Source organism: Mytilus galloprovincialis, chromosome 1, assembly GCF_965363235.1.
Source record: "Mytilus galloprovincialis chromosome 1, xbMytGall1.hap1.1, whole genome shotgun sequence".
Classification (NCBI taxonomy): Eukaryota; Metazoa; Mollusca; class Bivalvia; order Mytilida; family Mytilidae; genus Mytilus; species Mytilus galloprovincialis.
The window spans coordinates 43078000-43095239 of record NC_134838.1 but is presented as its reverse complement, the minus strand read 5'-3'; the positions used below and the strand labels follow the sequence as shown (position 1 = coordinate 43095239).

General features: G+C 33.8%; 1 protein-coding gene across 1 annotated transcript; it reads left to right on the top strand.

Annotated features, from left to right (window-relative positions):
- The first annotated feature begins 1091 nt into the window (after nucleotides 1–1091).
- On the top strand, nucleotides 1092–3547 carry LOC143075215 (uncharacterized). Its single transcript, XM_076250564.1, has 2 exons — nucleotides 1092–1603; nucleotides 3258–3547. The coding sequence occupies exons 1-2, from the start codon at nucleotides 1205–1207 to the stop codon at nucleotides 3531–3533; spliced, it is 675 nt and encodes a 224-aa protein (XP_076106679.1). The 5' UTR covers nucleotides 1092–1204; the 3' UTR covers nucleotides 3534–3547.
- The last annotated feature ends 13693 nt before the right edge of the window (nucleotides 3548–17240 follow it).

Sequence of the window (17240 nt, the reverse complement as noted above, 5' to 3'; positions counted from 1 at the left end):
TAATAGTCTGTGGCATCGGGCAATTGGCCAACGTCGCAGACAAATTTAAGTTCTTGTAAATTTATCCCATATTAGTTCATTAGATCAAGTGAAGTATGACTTTTAATGTGGACAAAGTCAGGCTTTTCCGTTTGTAATCTTTCTTGTTTTGCTTATCACACAAATAGTTTGGGAATTCTAATATATAGGTATGTGACCTTGGAATAAGATTGATACTGAGTCATTCCCAAGCTAGGTACATGTACATGTAGTACAACTTAGTCGAACTGTCCTGCGTAGTCATAAAAAGCGGTAAATTTTCTAGTGTTAGAAAACAATTATAATAAAAAAAGAGCATAAATATTAAATGAAAAGTACATTATTTCCCGCCATGGCAGGCGTCATGGTAACATTACTTATATTTTCTTTTTATCCTACTACATTTTATACACGAGGTTGACCTGGTAAATGAGGTATCATAGTAAACAAAGTCATCACACCAGATTAAAAGTTTGCCCCCAGACGCGCCAGTCGTCGACAAAATATCATGAGTGAAGCTTGAATAAAAAAAGTTAAAAGGGTTAAATGAAAAAGTTCGAAGAGCATTTATTATCAAAATTCCGAAAGAGTTAAAAAAAAAAATACTTTGCCAAATCAAGCAAAGGATATTTTTTGCTGCTGTAGTGTCAAAAGTCGAGTGCCGCCCGTTTATTTTTTTTGGACCGATCCTAGGTGTTTTATAAATATTGTTGATAACATGTCAATCTTAAATATGAAACATTAAAAATGTAAAGAAAAAAAAAACAAACTAAAATTTACATTATGCAATGTTATATATCTAAATGTTTTTTTATGCAAATCTTTCTATATAAAGACTTTTTGAAATATTCTGGTGCATGCATCTACTTGTAATTTTTTTTCTCTATATTAGATCTGAATTCCATGCTTATTTATTTTGGTGTGACCATACCTTTACAATTTACTTTATAACAATATCTATATATTTAGTAAGATAAAGACACACACCAAATGTCGGTAATCAGATATATTGAAGCATGCCCTTTCCAGTGTCTGATACCGTGATTATGATAAACCTTTAAATAGAGCACACCTGTCTTTCAATGACAATTCAGATAGCAACTTAGTATATAAGTATATTAAGGGTAAACAACTGTCTTGTTATTCACTTTCACACATTGAACACACAATACTATTCACAAAAACAATGAGAGTGTTTTTGGCTGTGTTAATAGTGGGTGTAGTAACTGCTGCCCCATCTCAGTTCTGTAAGGATATATTTCCTATTTCGGGATTATCTAAAAATTTCAACGAAACCATTGCGCATGCTATTCATTCCCTGACGGTTGAAGGGCTAAGGATCTTCCATCCACAGGCTACCTCAGTAAACCATATTCCAACTGTGAACCATGACTTGAGACAACCAAATAAAGTTCTATCCAATGCACCATCAAATCCAATCGGACAGGACTTTGAAACTGACTCGATGAACGTTCTCGATAACATTCTTTCGAACTTGGGTTCACACAATGACGGACTTGGACCAAACTGGTCGGGACTGGAGAGAGTTGCACATAGCTTCCACATGTGGGATTTATGGATGAAGGTAATGTTTGTTAAAAATAAACATCCCTATTGCTAGGGAATTGATGAATATTCTTTCGAAATAATATAACAATAGTAATTTGTGTAATAAACAATTTTATTGTGCATCAAAATGCATATCAAATATACCGTCAAGATTTATTGGTCTTTTTTTAACGTCCAATTGTATAAATCATTATAAGAATCTTGATTAATAGTTCCAAACAACTTTATTTTACACTATAATAAACTTCTTCTGGTATGACATTGGGTTGTTTTGAGTGCTTCAAAAAAAAAAAAAGATCAATAGCCGTTTTCCATGTAAAATATGGATATGCGGTAAGGTTAATCGTTTCAGGTTATGGTTTACCTTCTGTAATTTTTTAACCTTTTACAGCTGTATACTACTGTTTCCTTCATTTATTCATCCCTTATTTTATTGATTTTATATTTAAATTGTGTCAAATAAAAAAATATTCGTTCAGTGTATGTTCACTTGCGTTTATATTTCTTTTGCTTGAATTAAGCCATTTCAATTGATATTTTATGGTGCGTCTTTCTATGTGATGGTGCTACACTATTTTTTCTGGTAGGGGTGAAGGCTGGTATCTATTAAAACGTTTAAACCCGCTACATTTGTTTGCACCTGACAAAAGTCAGGAACCTGGTATTCTATAGCTGTCGTTGGTTAGTGGAGTTCATAAGTCTTACGTTTTTATATCCAATACAGAAGTAATCGAAATATAGTTGCCCTTTTTTCAATGCTTAGTTAACAGTTGTAGTTCAGTGTTTCTGTTGTTCCGTTGTTTTCCTTTTATAGTTGATGTGTTTCCTTCGGTTAAGATTGCCAACAGGATTTGTTTGTGCTTAATCGATTTAATATCACTTTTGAACAGCGGTATACTATCGTTGCCCTTATTAAGGGCATACGATACAGTTTTGATCCCGTATTTAAGTTTTGATGAAAATTTGCATGTAGGCTATTTTTTACCTGATTAAATCAAATATGTAATAAAAAATATACCTTCATGTGCTACTTTTTGAGTTAATTGAGGTTCAACTTTCAGATATTTCCCCAAAATACGGATTTTTGGACGTATTTTTCCTTTCGATAGAAATACATAACTTTTTTGTTTTAAAAGAAAAATACGATCTGTTTTTTGTTAAATTATTTGTAATTTATGTGTTATATAAATATTGCATAAATTTGTACATTTTGTTTTTACAAATAACTCAGATTTATCAAATGTTCATGAATGTAGGAAAAAATTGTCATTTTTTGCTGTATATTATTCAAATTTTAAAAAAATGCACTATTTACGTTTTCATGAAAATTGGTACACATAATCTTCTTGCGTAATCAAACCAAATGCCATTTTAAAAAAGAGGGGTCCATGAACTCGTTTTCAAGTTAAATCAGTTTGAATTATAATAATCAGCCGAAAACTGCATCTTTTCCCGATAAGTCACCGTTTGACGTCGCGAAAATAACAATTTATTTTAGCAACGTCATTACCTCCACTGTAACTGTATCGTATGCCCTTAAGTGTGACTCACTGTTTAACCGTATTGTTATCATACACCTTACACAGTTGACTGTTTGTTTTTATAAAAGTTGTAATTTAATATTTTTGACAAATGACCTTATATGTATTGAGATTGATATTTTATTCCAGATTTTTAACAGTGCCTGGAAGACCGTAAAGGCTAACCCACCTCATAAAGAGCTATGCAAATGTGTCTTAGACGTTGAAAACAACGGTATCAAAACAGCAGTAGGATGGGTTGCAAACCACTACAAATCTGGAACACCAATTACTCTCCTCAACAGACCAATCCCTAAGTTGGTAGATGCCACAACATGGACTGTTTGGAAAAACAGGCTCCTACATTACTATACTGACGAAGCATTGAAAGATGCTGCAACATACTTACATTGTGCTACTCAATAAATATATGTAATGCTTTTTTTCTTATTATCAATGAAACCTAATGGGTTCATCGTTTCAAATAAATGTAGATATAAGGTTACATGGATTTCTAATCGGATAGGAGAGTTTTCGTTGGTTTGCCTGAGCCCGATGGATTATAATTCTGATTTTGGGAAGTTGAACAACCATCTCACGATTATGTTGCCAACTATCTGTTTTAAAGCATCTTTAAAATAGTGTTGATATTTTTGGCGTCTTTAGTAGCTATACAAGTATTCACTAGACATTAACTTTTACAGACAACACATGTTTTATTTCGGAGTAATACGAGATGCTATCTAACAACTAACAAACCAATACGCATACAAAGTTGCCGCTTTGCGTAATTTAATTAAATGAACAAATCGTAGATTTTAATATCCCATCTATATAATTCAACCATCAATGATACAAGATATATCGATAGAATAATAGAACAAATTAAAATGACACTGAACAACAAGCTGGAGGAAAAAAACCCCAACATTATATAGATATAGGAAGATGTGGTGTGAGTGCCAATGAGACAACTCTCCGTCCAAATAACAATTAATAAAAATAAACCATTATAGGTCAATGTACGGCCTTCAACACGGAGCATTGGCTCACACCGAACAACAAGCTATAAAGGGCCCCAAAATTACTAGTGTAAAACCATTCAAACGGGAAAAAAAACGGTCTAATATATAGACATAGTTTATAGTATACATAAACAAGACAAATCTGACGACATATTAATGGAAGCAAATTCATCAGACCCAAGTGGTAATATAGTATGGTAGTATAGTAAAACGTACAGTACGCATAAAAAACAATTTCAGATATAAGAAGATGTGGTATGAATGCCAATGAGACAACTCTTCATCCAAGTCACAATTTGTAAAAGTTAACCATTTTACGTCAAGAATGGTAAATTATACACATTTTTTATACCTCTCTCCGTACAGTACACTCGAAGAGCCAGTATGAGAATCACTCTCACTTGAGGTATGCCGCCACAAACTGTGTTAAAATGAATGATGATAAGAATACCAACAAGAATTTGCTAAATCTCTTTCAATGTATAAAGAAAAACGAGTTATTGATGATTGCTAATTAACGTCAAGTTGCGAATATTTTATACAGATTCAAAACGAATATTAACTTCCTGTTTTTATTGACCTGGGGAATTGAAGGTCTGACCAGGAAATTTGCCGGAATATCTCAAGGTTCACTGGAATAAAGCTTATGACCGTTGTTTGGTTTGATTCAAACAAAGTTATATTTTCAAATTCCCTTCAATTTAGTTTTATTATTCTGTGAGAATGTATGCACTCGGGGCATACCCCTTTTTTTAACCTCATATAAAGATGTGGTATTAGTGCCACTGAAACAACTCTCAAACTCCATATATTGATAAGAAAAAAATGAAGAATGGTTGCTTCCAAATTGAAAGAGTATTTATAATGTGTACCATTCATTGCCATTGTACATCACAACTTTCTGTTTAAATTTGCAATTAGCACTTTTTGGTTTAAATTCTGCTGCATATATTTTTATACAGTGCACAAGAGGGATACTTCCAAACTGATTTAATTTCTTACGACGATCAGAACAAGTTAATCAATTCTTAGTAATCAGTGTGTGAAACCTCCGATCGCCAACTCGAGGAAAACACGTATTTGACGAGGGCTTATAGTTGTGAACTCGCTGCGGCGACGAGTGTTGATTTCGTGGTGACTTGATGTCTTAAAACGGTTGCCCGCTTTTGAATTTTTTTTTAATTTCAAAAAGAAATCCGGAAAAGCTCAAACGAATAGAGAACCACTGCCGGCGTTAGCAATGCATACAGAATGTGTCGGGGTCAAACATGCTAGCAGGACTTGAACCTTTCACTTAACGTGTAGCAGACATTATTGGAACGAACTGACAGTTGCAAACGGCTAAAATCAGCTGATGAGTTTATATAAATAAAAATGCATCTAACAAAAACACAGTGAAATGTGGCCAGGTACTTGAACATACAAACAAAAAGACACTAAGTACAGATCTGGTTCTTGCATTTACTGACAGTTAGTTCAAAGCCAATGAAAACTCATAACAAAAATATGCATCTATGGCTAAATTATCAAGCATGGAATAAAATAACTATTTGTACATTGTGTTTTTGTTTTACAAACCGATTTGAATAAAGGCTTTGCTCTTTCTTAAAACAAAACTGTTCATGCGTAAATCAAAACATGGACTGTTACTGATACAATATATTTATAGCAAATATTAAGATTAGATGAACAGATGAGGAACTTTAAGAAAACTTCCTCAGTCTGGGGTTTCTACACGCTATGTTCTTACAGTATAATGACACAAAATTCTGCAGAAGTAAATGGTAATACAACTGTCTTGTGTAATAAGATACCTGCCATGTTATTCAAAGAAAATTGACATCTTTGTGAAACATGTTAAAGAGTGTTAACATTTCATTACCTAATCCTTAAATTGGCGATAGATACGAGTAGATTGTCACTATTATATATGTAAAAAAAGTCACTATTATATATATATATATAAAAAGAAACCATAAATGTAAATTTAGTTGTATTTCTTATATCTGTATGATCAATATGGTGTATTTAATCTTCTGTTCCAGGTGAGTGGTTCAGTCTACCAGTAGACTACTGATAATTATACACATAGCATAGCAAAATTGATACATGTTTTTTTTTCTTGTATTCAAAACTATCTTATCATGACATGGATATCAATTGTAATTGCTTATAACATTTTCAGGTGAAAAATACAGCTGATGATAAAAGCATTGTAATTTTACGACAGATTGAATTCCAAGTAACGGCAGTATGTGCACGGCTGACTTTATGAGAATAGTCCATGAGCATTCGTACATTTAACAAATCTAAAGGTGAATAGGATGGATGCATGTGTTCAGATGTTTCTCATTCTGTTGCACAGAATATGCTACCAAACTCATTCTTTTTTCCAAAACTTCCGTTATTTAAAGTGTAAAAAATGTGTGAGGGACTACTGTATACACTATACATGGGGTCAAAAAGAACAAAAAAGGTCAGTAAAAGAATATGTAGGTTTTTCTCGTTCATGTCAGAAAAAAAAATGAGGTAGATAGAGGTTATAATTTTCACACTGAATGCTTATATGGGAGTGATATGAGAGCCAAATATAAATTTTTAATGCACCTACCTAACACACGGCTAAATTATATATCAATGGAAAGCTAAGAATGTGTACTTTCCAAATATCCCGGTCGTCAAAAGAAATTATGGTGCATTTTTTTTTTAAATCGGGGTCAAAGTTCATTGGTGCAATTTCATTTTTTTGGATACTTGCAGTAGAAAAATCGAGTTAAAACAACTGCAAAAACGAAACAATACTATAAGAATACAGTATTATTGCTGTGGAAAGATATTTCTATTTTAAGTATTAATTATCTTTTGTCTATTTTAACGGTAACGTATGTTACGTAACGTTTTTCTCAGGGACTTAAAAAGTCAACTATTAATTGCACAAATTCGTCGGTAGTCGCCCTTGCATTATTTAAATCTTATAAGATCTCCATATCAACTGATTGCACGTATTTACAAACATAAATTATTTACTGCAAATTTGATATAAATAATCCGAGACAAAATATTTTAAGCAAGTGGGAATTATTACTATGACGTATCTTCATTTTCATAGAAAAGTCCTATGATGAACTGTACATAACAATGGATGAAACGTGTGGTCTCCTTTTAGTTTGGAAGCCTACCAACCGCGTCAAGGTCAGAGAACCATATGGCAGGTGTTTTTTATTTTTTACTTATTGTTGTGCAATATGTTGACATTCTGGATCTTACTGCAATTTATTTGTTGAGTTTGGAGCTAGACTTTTCCAACAAATTGTCGGCATTCCTATGGGAACAAACTGTGCGCCTCTTCTTGCCGACCTCTTCTTTTTTTCTTATGAATCGGAGTTCCTCCAGACACTTGTCAAAAACAAGAGGATCAAAGAAACCAGATTATTTACTTTCACTTTCAGATATATTGATGATGTTCTTTCCATAAACAATCCGAACTTTTCTGATTGGGTTCCATTAATATATCCCCAAGAACTAGAGATTAAAGAAACAACAGGCACGGCTTCCTCCGCCTCATTTTTAGACTTATATCTCAAATTTGACTTACACAGTTATCTCAGTACCAGAATCTATGACAAACGAGACGATTTTAATTTTAAAATTATAAATTTCCCCCACCCTAGTAGCAATTTACCAACTTCACCTCCATATGGGATATATATTTCCCAACTTATTCGATATTCAAGAGTTTGCAGCGCCTACTCAAACTTGGTAAAACGTCATCAGTGTCTGAGTAGAAAGTTGATGAACCAGGGGTATGTCAAAGAACGTCTCGTACTTTTTCTAAAAAAGTTTATCGGAAGGTACCAAGACCTTGTTGATAAATATTCCGTATGAACTTCACAAATAATACACGATGGTCTTGATGTACAGATACTGCGTACTGATGATGTTTATCATTTTAACAACGTGTTTTATAGTTCTTTCATTTGCCTTTGTTCTATTATTAATATTACTTTTACTGTTGAATGGTTTTATGTGATATCCGTTTGACGTCGCTCGGTACTTATACATCTCGTCAATGTGTTTGTATTGTCTTTCATTTTTTGGTGGCGTGTTTTGTATATGCGACTTTTTGTAGTTCTTATAATATGACTCTGTACTTTAAAAGATCCCGTCATGATGATATTGTTCTATTTTATGTCATTATGATATATTTCTATTATGAATTACAAAGTACATTGAACCATAAACGTCAAAATCATTCTATCGCGTAGTGGAATTAACTATTTGTGGATTCTTATAAATTCTATATATAACTTTTGGACTATTTTCAATCTCGGTCTATTTCTGAAATTTATTCTTACATACTTTTGATTTTTTAACCCTATATGCTTACATTGCCTATGTAAATTTTAAAATTGTTTGTATGCACATTGAACGACAAATCTATGTGACGTATAAAATTTTCTGACGTCAGACACACAAATCAATGAATGTGTTTGTAGATAGACGTTGTTGTGTTCTGTTAAATTGTTCCTTTTAAAATTGTTATACGATGATGACTGATGTACCCATATTTTGACTATTTTATTTATTGTGTCTGTTTAGTTAACGCATCAATGTAAATATAACGGAATTTGATGCGACTGTCATCAAAGTGAGAGGGTTAGTTAGCGCTATAAAACTAGGTTTAATCCACCATTTCCTAATTTGAAAATGCCTGTACCAAGTCAGGAATATGACGGTTCTTGTCCATTCGTTTTTGATGCGTTTTGTTATTTGATTTTGCCATGTGATTATGGACTTTCCGAATTGATTTTCCTCTAAGTTCAGTATTTTTGTGATTTTACTTTTTTCATTTACATCACTTAATCAGATACGATAAGAGTACTAACTAACATTTTATAAAATCTGCATTAAATAGATTATTTTGATATAAAACATCACAAGAATACGATCACTCATTAAGGTCAAACTGTGTTTGATTTTACTGTGGTCGGCCGCCGTGTATCTTGAAACTTGACGTTCGGCTACTTTGGCACTAATATATCAGCTTATTTTCATAACTTGCATCGCTAGTTCAAACGAGAACAAGGTCATCCTAATATTGAAACTTTTATTTGGATTTCTTATGTTAAAATATATACTTTTAAAAGTATTCCGTTATCCTGTAAATGATAGAACGTTCGGACTATTGGGGTGTTAGACCAATGGGATGTCTGATTTTTTAGGTGTTGAGCTATTTAGGTGTAAAAATATTGAGGTGTCGAGATATCAGAGCAGCATTTTAATTTATAATCTCATCATTCTCATCGTCCAGACTTGGTTCATTTGTCAACATGTTCTTACAAAGATCACTTCCTTGGCAAGGGCATAAATCAGTGCAGCAGAGGTTTTGCTCAAAGCAGACAAAAGATCTACTACAGATTGATTTACCTTTGCAGGAACAGACCAAATCTTATAGAAAGTCGGATGACATCATACCAGTAAATAGAATGGGCATTGGACCGTTGCTGCCTTTTTGCCAACCAAAGTCTTACGGAGAACCTATGTGGGGTTTTGCTTCGTGTGGGGTCATCCATTCTTTTGCCTGAATGCACGCTCTCAAGACATGTTGCTTGAAAGACGCCTCGCTTGGTCGAAGGCGAACAAGAGCAGAGTCTTTGCTGGTCGCCAGTCTGACACTCAATTTATTTAAATCATTTTGACAAGATTTATACTTTCCCTTAGGATCATATAATCTTGCAACAAGTTTTCTTGAGGCGTTTATTGAAATATCAAGATCAGATTGAGCAAGCTGCATCAAATCTGATAGATCTTCTGACGATGTTTTCGAGAGCTTATACACCGATTTTTTCCCTATCACAAAAATAGAAGATGTTGTATTACAACCGGTTAAAGCATGGGCTGATGGCAAACTTTTACAAGTGATATTCGACAGGGAACTGCATAAATAATGCACTGGGATATACCGCCTACCATCCTTTCCGCTCGTTACCGTTCCCATAAGAAGCCATAGCTCATCCGTGTGTTGCAGATGATGAAAATAATGGACACAAAGAACTAAAACGTCCGTATCTGAACACCGTATCACTATTCTACCCCTTACATTAGAATTCCCGAACTGCTTGTCAGCATGTAGGGCATGTAATATGATACGGGTATCTTCTTCTTGTGTGCTGAACAAACACAAACAATTACTTATTGTGTCGTTGCGGATCTTTTTAACTGCCTCAGGATTGTGGAATGCTTCGGCCAGATATAAAATACGTCCATCAGTTAGGGCTTTTTTTTCGCTGTAAAATTGTGTTGTAAATTCTCCAAGGAAAGTGATAAGGCTTGCTTGTTTTTGCTGTTTGAAAGAAACTTTTTCCAGTCTGGGATAATGCTTCCCTCGTTTACCTGATAAATTCGATGGCTTGCAGATGTTAAAGACCTTCGTTTTCTTTCAGCAGATTTAATAGAATCTTCGACATCATATCTATCGAAGACGTCTGTTATAGTTGCTGCTGTCGAAAAATGTGGAGATTGTTGTTGAATGTAAAACATACCTAGCTCACCAAAACTTGAAAATTTCTTAGCGTCCATTGATTGAACCACACCCATACAATCTCTTATTAAGGCTGTGAGGGAAATGTCAAGAGGAGAAAGAGCATAAGATGAACATATCTCATTTTCAAATTCATGAGTGAGATATGGCTTTGTACATTTTCTCATGGTATCGTCATCATGGAAAAGAGAAGCCGGAATTGGTCCAATAGGGAAAGACAACAGTTTTTCGACGGTTACATCATCTCTGCACTTTGTTAAGGCAAGCTATATATAGAGCACGTCTAAAAATAAGTTATGGGTTGATGTTTCCCTTGACTATATCACCTGATCTGCACTTCAGTTTTGTCTTTCTGTTCATGTCAGTAAAAGTCTTCATGTTTGATCGTTGAATTGGATCATAGAAACTCCCTTTTTCATTCGCAGACAAAGCTTTATCAAAACATGTTTTAAGCATTAAAGTGCCAGTGGTAACTGCTTTAAGGAAACAGTCGTGGAACTTCTTTTGTTGCGTGCAAGCCAGTTGAGGCGTACTAAATTATAATCCTGGTACCTTTGATAACTATGTACACCACTGGGTCGATGCCACTGCTGGTGGACGTTTCGTCCCCGAGGGTATCACCAACCCAGTAGTCAACACTTCGGTGTTGACATGAATATCAATAATGTGGTCGTTTTTATAAATTGCCTGCTTACAATACTTTGATTTTTTCGAAAAACTAAGGATTTTCTTATCCCAGGCATAGATTACCTTAGCCGTATTTGGCACAACGTTTTGGAATTTTGGATCCTCAATGATCTTCAATTTTGTAATTGTTTGGCTTAATAAAAATTTTGATATGAGAGTCACTGATGAGTCTTATGTAGACGAAACGCGCGTCTGGCGTACTAAATTATAATCCTGGTACCTTTGATAACTATATTAATTCACGAGGGTGATGTTTAGTGTCAAATGGGTTAATCATTTTATCCTTCATAAGGCCAATTAAATCCTGCACTTGTTGTTCATCTCTTTTCATGGAAGATGGTCTACTTTGGTCGTGTTTGACAACATCTTCATGAAGTAGTCAGAATCTTGCTCTCATCTCTGCGATGAAATGTTCTACAATATGCCTTGTTAGATTCCATCTGGTGAGTGCAGACTTTTTTCTTGTTATTCCAACAATGTCTCCATTTCCCTTGCTGTCTTTTATTTCTGTTTTTTCTGTTGCCATGTCACTCCACACCCTATTAAAAGTACCAGTTTTCTGACGAATAGCAAACAGACCAACACGAAAACTATTTTCAATTTCGGAAGGGAGATCAAGCATATCAAGTATATATACTGGTAGCCATCGAGAGTAGTTGTTTCTGTTGGTCACAAAAAGAAAAGGAAGCATTGAACGAGCTGAACTTAAATGGAGTGACCACAATCCATCTCTTTCCGCTCGAATATTTTCTAGCATGATTTCCATAGCTTGCAGAAACATATCCCAGTATTGAAATGTTGCAGAAACGGAACAACCCCAGTTTTTAAAATCTTCAAGAAGAGGTGACAGATATGTCTCAAATAAAGATCGAAATTTGGTGATATTAAGATTAAACGAAGGCGGGTCATCTGAAAAGCTACTATAGCATGTTTGGAGGCTATCCCAAAACTCATCTGGTATGTTCCCAAGATGGCCATTAGATCCACACCAATCAAAAAAAAAAAATGAGAGCCAAAGAGACTTAGTAGCCTCATACACTAAAGTGAGACCTCGAACCGACCTATTAAACTGTTTTCCAGATAACATTTGATCAACCGTACCTGCTGCATACACACCAGAATCAACAAACAGATCTGTAAGACCTCCGTCACCCCAGAGTTTTCCAACAGATGCTATGAAGCAAGATAAAGTATAGAAGCCACTTAGGCGTATAAAATGATCAGGAAATTCTAAAGGGTTTGCCCACTTTATTTGCTGAGCGATGGCATATAGTTGTTGGTCAAAGGTTTGGACAGAGAACTTCTGATCGGCCTTTTTTTTTACACATGTCAACACATCTTTCTATCGTAGTATAGACAGTTGCCATGTCACTTGGTTTTGCATCAACTATTATAGGTGCATATGCTACAGTACTGACAAATAAACAGTGTTTTGCAATTGCTTTGTGATGTCCAGTCCAAAATGGTATAATTTGTTGATCGGTGGAATTAGGGAATACTATTGGGAACTCTAAAGGGTTTCTAGATAAAAGTTTTAGAAATACCCATGACAGGTTGGATATTTCTACATTTAAACATTGCAGGAAGTAATTTGCTTATACGCATTTACACGCCGAGTAGGTTCTACTCTTTCCTTTGGTTTACTGAAAGGAAGACAACGAATAAGGGAAGATGTTTCCTCCGTAACAGGCAGTGAAAGTCCTGGGCCACGGGCTATCCTTATATCCGCAACTGGGGGATCTGTGGGTAATGTCACTACTTGAAACACAGCCCTAGCTATTGAATGGAATGCATCTTTCGCATCGATTGTTTCTGTATTACGGTCGACATTGTCTGCACCTTCTTGGATAAGGTTTGACATCCCAGAGGAAGATATCATAACATGCGGAACGTATGCCCCATCTTCAATTTTTCTAATCTCATGATCTGCCAAACTTGTTAAATATCGTCTTACTTCATTGTATGATGCGCAAAACCTATGACTGATTAATGTATCTACAATAGTTTTTGATCGATAGATATGGTGCATTTGTAATGCTAAACCTAAATGAAAAGGAGTAAACGAATTTCTATTTATAGATACTATACATTATGCTAAAGCCATACATTTACGAACCTTATCAATGGGTATAACGTACTCTTTATTAACTGCCGCGTGAGCGCCATCATCCAAAAGACAATACATATATGTTTTTAAAGCAGGCGGCATAATTGCAATTGAATGATCCAGTGAAGAATCTTTAGATAATGGATACTCATCACATTGGATAACAACTTCATAGCTACTATATACAATATTGGACATACCTTGGCCTTGCTGAGTCTGTATGACTGACCAAAATATGTTTTAAGGTTTTGTTGAAGCCGAAAGGTAGTGTAGCTTTCTCGGCAATCCTCGGGCAGAAATTGAGTAAAGTTATTAAAAAAAATACTTTCTTGTGTACAGTTAATCGATCTTAAGTTTATTCTTTAGTTTTCTATGTTGTGTCATGTGTACTATTGTTTTTCTGTTTGTCTTTTTCATTTTTAGCCATGGCGTTGTCAGTTTGTTTTAGATTTATGAGTTTGACTGTCCCTTTGGTATCTTTCGTCCCTCTTTTAAGTCATCTTTAATTGTAGAAACAAATGTAATAAACGCTGTTTCATGTTCAGAATTAAATTGCTCTGTACTTCCTGATTTCAAATTTTTTAGCAAATATTTAGTAATGCAAGCTCCATGGTATAAAGCTTGACCAGTAAAATTCTCGTGAGTTATTTTGTAAATCATATCATTGTCAGAGATATGTGTAGCAAAACTCAATACAGCTTGAGTTCTCTCCTCAGAGGATACCTTATGAAGTTGTTTGACTTGCTTAAAGGCTTTACATTTACAGAATATACAAACAGACCAATCAGTTGTAGATCTATTTGCCCTTGTTGATATATGAGTAGAGACTGGCTCAATTAGTACTTGTAGTACAAAGGCTTTGTCCAGACAAACCAGAAGACGATAAGTTGTGCTTACTAGTGAAAGATTTATAGCAACTCTTGTGATATTTTGTTCTTTCAAATGGGGTGTTTTCAATTTTGTCATACTCATTGACCAGTCTTCTGTATACTTTCGTTTTTCCACTGCGGCGATAAAACTTTATCTTCCTTTCTATGTTCATAGCTTCTCTGTAGTAAAAAACCTGACAGACTATGCATCTGTGCCAATCAATGGATATTTTTTTGCTTTTTAGCAGAGGAAGGGTTCATTTTAACTGGACTATGAAAAATTCGATATGACGCGGAAAATGTTCATCAATTTTCCGATACGATTCCTTATATAGTAAAGGCTGAATTTGACAGAACTCTAATTTAAGGTAGCACAATACAAAGATTTTTCATCCCCAATCAGACATCTTTAAACTGATGTAATTCCACTCATCTTCCTTTAAATTTTATAAATGAGGTACCAAAAGAAAGAAGGATGATTAATCTTTCAAATTGTGATAATTTCATTATGACATTATTATTACATAATTAATTGTTATGTAATTAGTTGCTATATTGTGATGTCCATACTTGAATGAATTTAGCTTCTTTGTTATTCATAGCATCCCAAACTATTTTATAGATTCTTGCACATCACAGTTTGACCTCCAAAACTGTGTCTCAGATTTTTCCTATTGTATTTCATTCTCTCATAAATCTTCTATGAAGTTTGAAACATCAATTCATAAGAGATCACTTAATTCAATTGGGTATAAAATTTGTTCTATTGATGTTTTTGGAAATCGGAGACACAGTTTTGGAGGTCAAGCTGTGTTGTACAAGAATCTATAAAATATTTTGGGATGCTATGAAGAACAAAGAAGCTAAATTCATTCAAGTGTGGACATCACAATATAGCAACTAATTACATAACAATTGATTATGTAATAATTATGTCATAATGAAATTATCACAATTTGAAAGATTAATCTTTCTTCTTTCTTTTGGTACCTCATTTATAAAATATAAAGAAGGATGAAATGAATTACATCAGTTTAAAGTTATCTGATTGGGAGTGAAAAAATCTTTGTATTGTGCTACCTTAATTTAATCTTAATTTCGGATGATTTTATATTAATTTAAGCAAAACTTAAGTACTGGAACAGTTTTAAATCGAAATAGAACCGTTTATATATGATTTATCGCACTCTTAACAGCACACATAAGTAAACGAAAATCGACTAACAAATACAATTAAAACCCGATAACGAAGTAGATGAGGAATTCCGGAAACTATAATAATTTTACCAACATTTTAAAATTAAAGATTTTAGGAACTTTTTTTTAATAAAATCTTGGTCTTGAATGAAAAAACGATAACTGATCAGTAATTTAGTTTGTTCTAAAACGAATTGAGTGCAAATACATTTAATATACGTCAAATGGTAGACCTGAAAATGTCAAGATAATGAAAAGGAATGCAAAAGCAGGCGGACTTGCAGTTGTAAATATTGTTTTTCAATAATTTAAGAATCTAATTCACTAAATTATTCTGCCAAAAAGAAGAGATAAGTCCAATTTCCTCTGCTTGAAAAAGATGTTGTAATTTAAAAATTTTGAAGTAATTTCTGAAATTAATGTCAATTTTACAAAAACTGCACCGTACGATTTTGTGACGACCGGGCAGAATCAATTTGAAAGTTAAATCATTATTCTTTCATTTTAAAAAAATTAGCCGTGTGTTAAGTGGGTGCATTAAAGTCGTTAAGTAGACGTCTTTTTCAAATATTACACTCGCCTATTATGACAACTGAAGATCGCTTATACACATGTAAGGGAATTATTTTTGATGCAGAAATATGAACGGTAGAGAAAAAAGAAACACACAGATATTAATATTTTCTTCCAACTTGACATGTATACATACCTCATAGATAAACTCATCATAGATACCAAGATTGAGAATTTGTATTTGCACCAGACGCTCGTTTCGTCTACAAAAGACCCACTAGTGACGCTTGAATAAAGAAAAAAATAGGCAAAATAAAGTACGAAGGTGAAGGGCACTGAGGACCAAAATTCCGAAAAGTTTTGCAAACCACAGCTAAGGTAATATAGTCCACTCTGTAGGTTGAACAGCCTTGGTATTTAAAAAATTCAAAGTTTTGTAAACAGTTATTTTATATATAATAATGACCATACCAATGATAATTCATGTAAACAAAGAAGCGCTTTAGCGCTGACTACTAGATTTGTTTACATTTTTTAACATTTGAAGATTTTAAACAATGATATTATACAATATGTAGGGGACAGTTCTGAGCGTCACTGATTAGTCTTTTTTAGACGAAACGCGCGTCTGGCGTAAACATAAAATTTAAATCCTGGTATCTATGATGAGTTTATTCTGAGAGCCGAAGTGAATCTGATATAAATTATAATGTATGCACACCTTCCATTCCGTCAGCTGAGAATACTTTAAAATAAGAATGCCGTGTTAAAATATATTAGTCGAAGCTTGCCTGATAATGTGCAATTTTAAATTATACAATAACTTTTAACCAATGAGGACTTGAATAAAACTCATCACTGTGTCATCTGCCACCAATACAAATGGTTTTCAACTTTAACTTCAACTCTCGCAATCACTGTGAAACATCAATAGGTTATAGAACTTTAAAATTGCTGAAAACCAGGGAACTGACTGTTTACCATATTAAAACACAATATGAAAAACATTTAATCAAGTGTATATGTAGAAGAGCCAATTAGAACATTTTCAGAAACTTGCTTGAACTTTTGGTGTAATTTGGTCTCTTGTGAAGAATTGTCTCATTGGCAATCATACCAAATGGTCTTTTTTCTATTGACAATTCTGATTCCGCAAATTCACGAACTGTTAAATGTAATGATGGAACATTTAGA

Excerpts from the sequence above, each read along its gene's own strand:
- LOC143075215 (XM_076250564.1), top strand. The coding sequence starts at position 1,205 with ATGAGAGTGTTTTTGGCTGTGTTAATAGTGGGTGTAGTAACTGCTGCC. Across the intron at positions 1,604-3,257 it reads TGTGGGATTTATGGATGAAG|ATTTTTAACAGTGCCTGGAA; the intron begins GTAATGTTTGTT and ends ATTTTATTCCAG.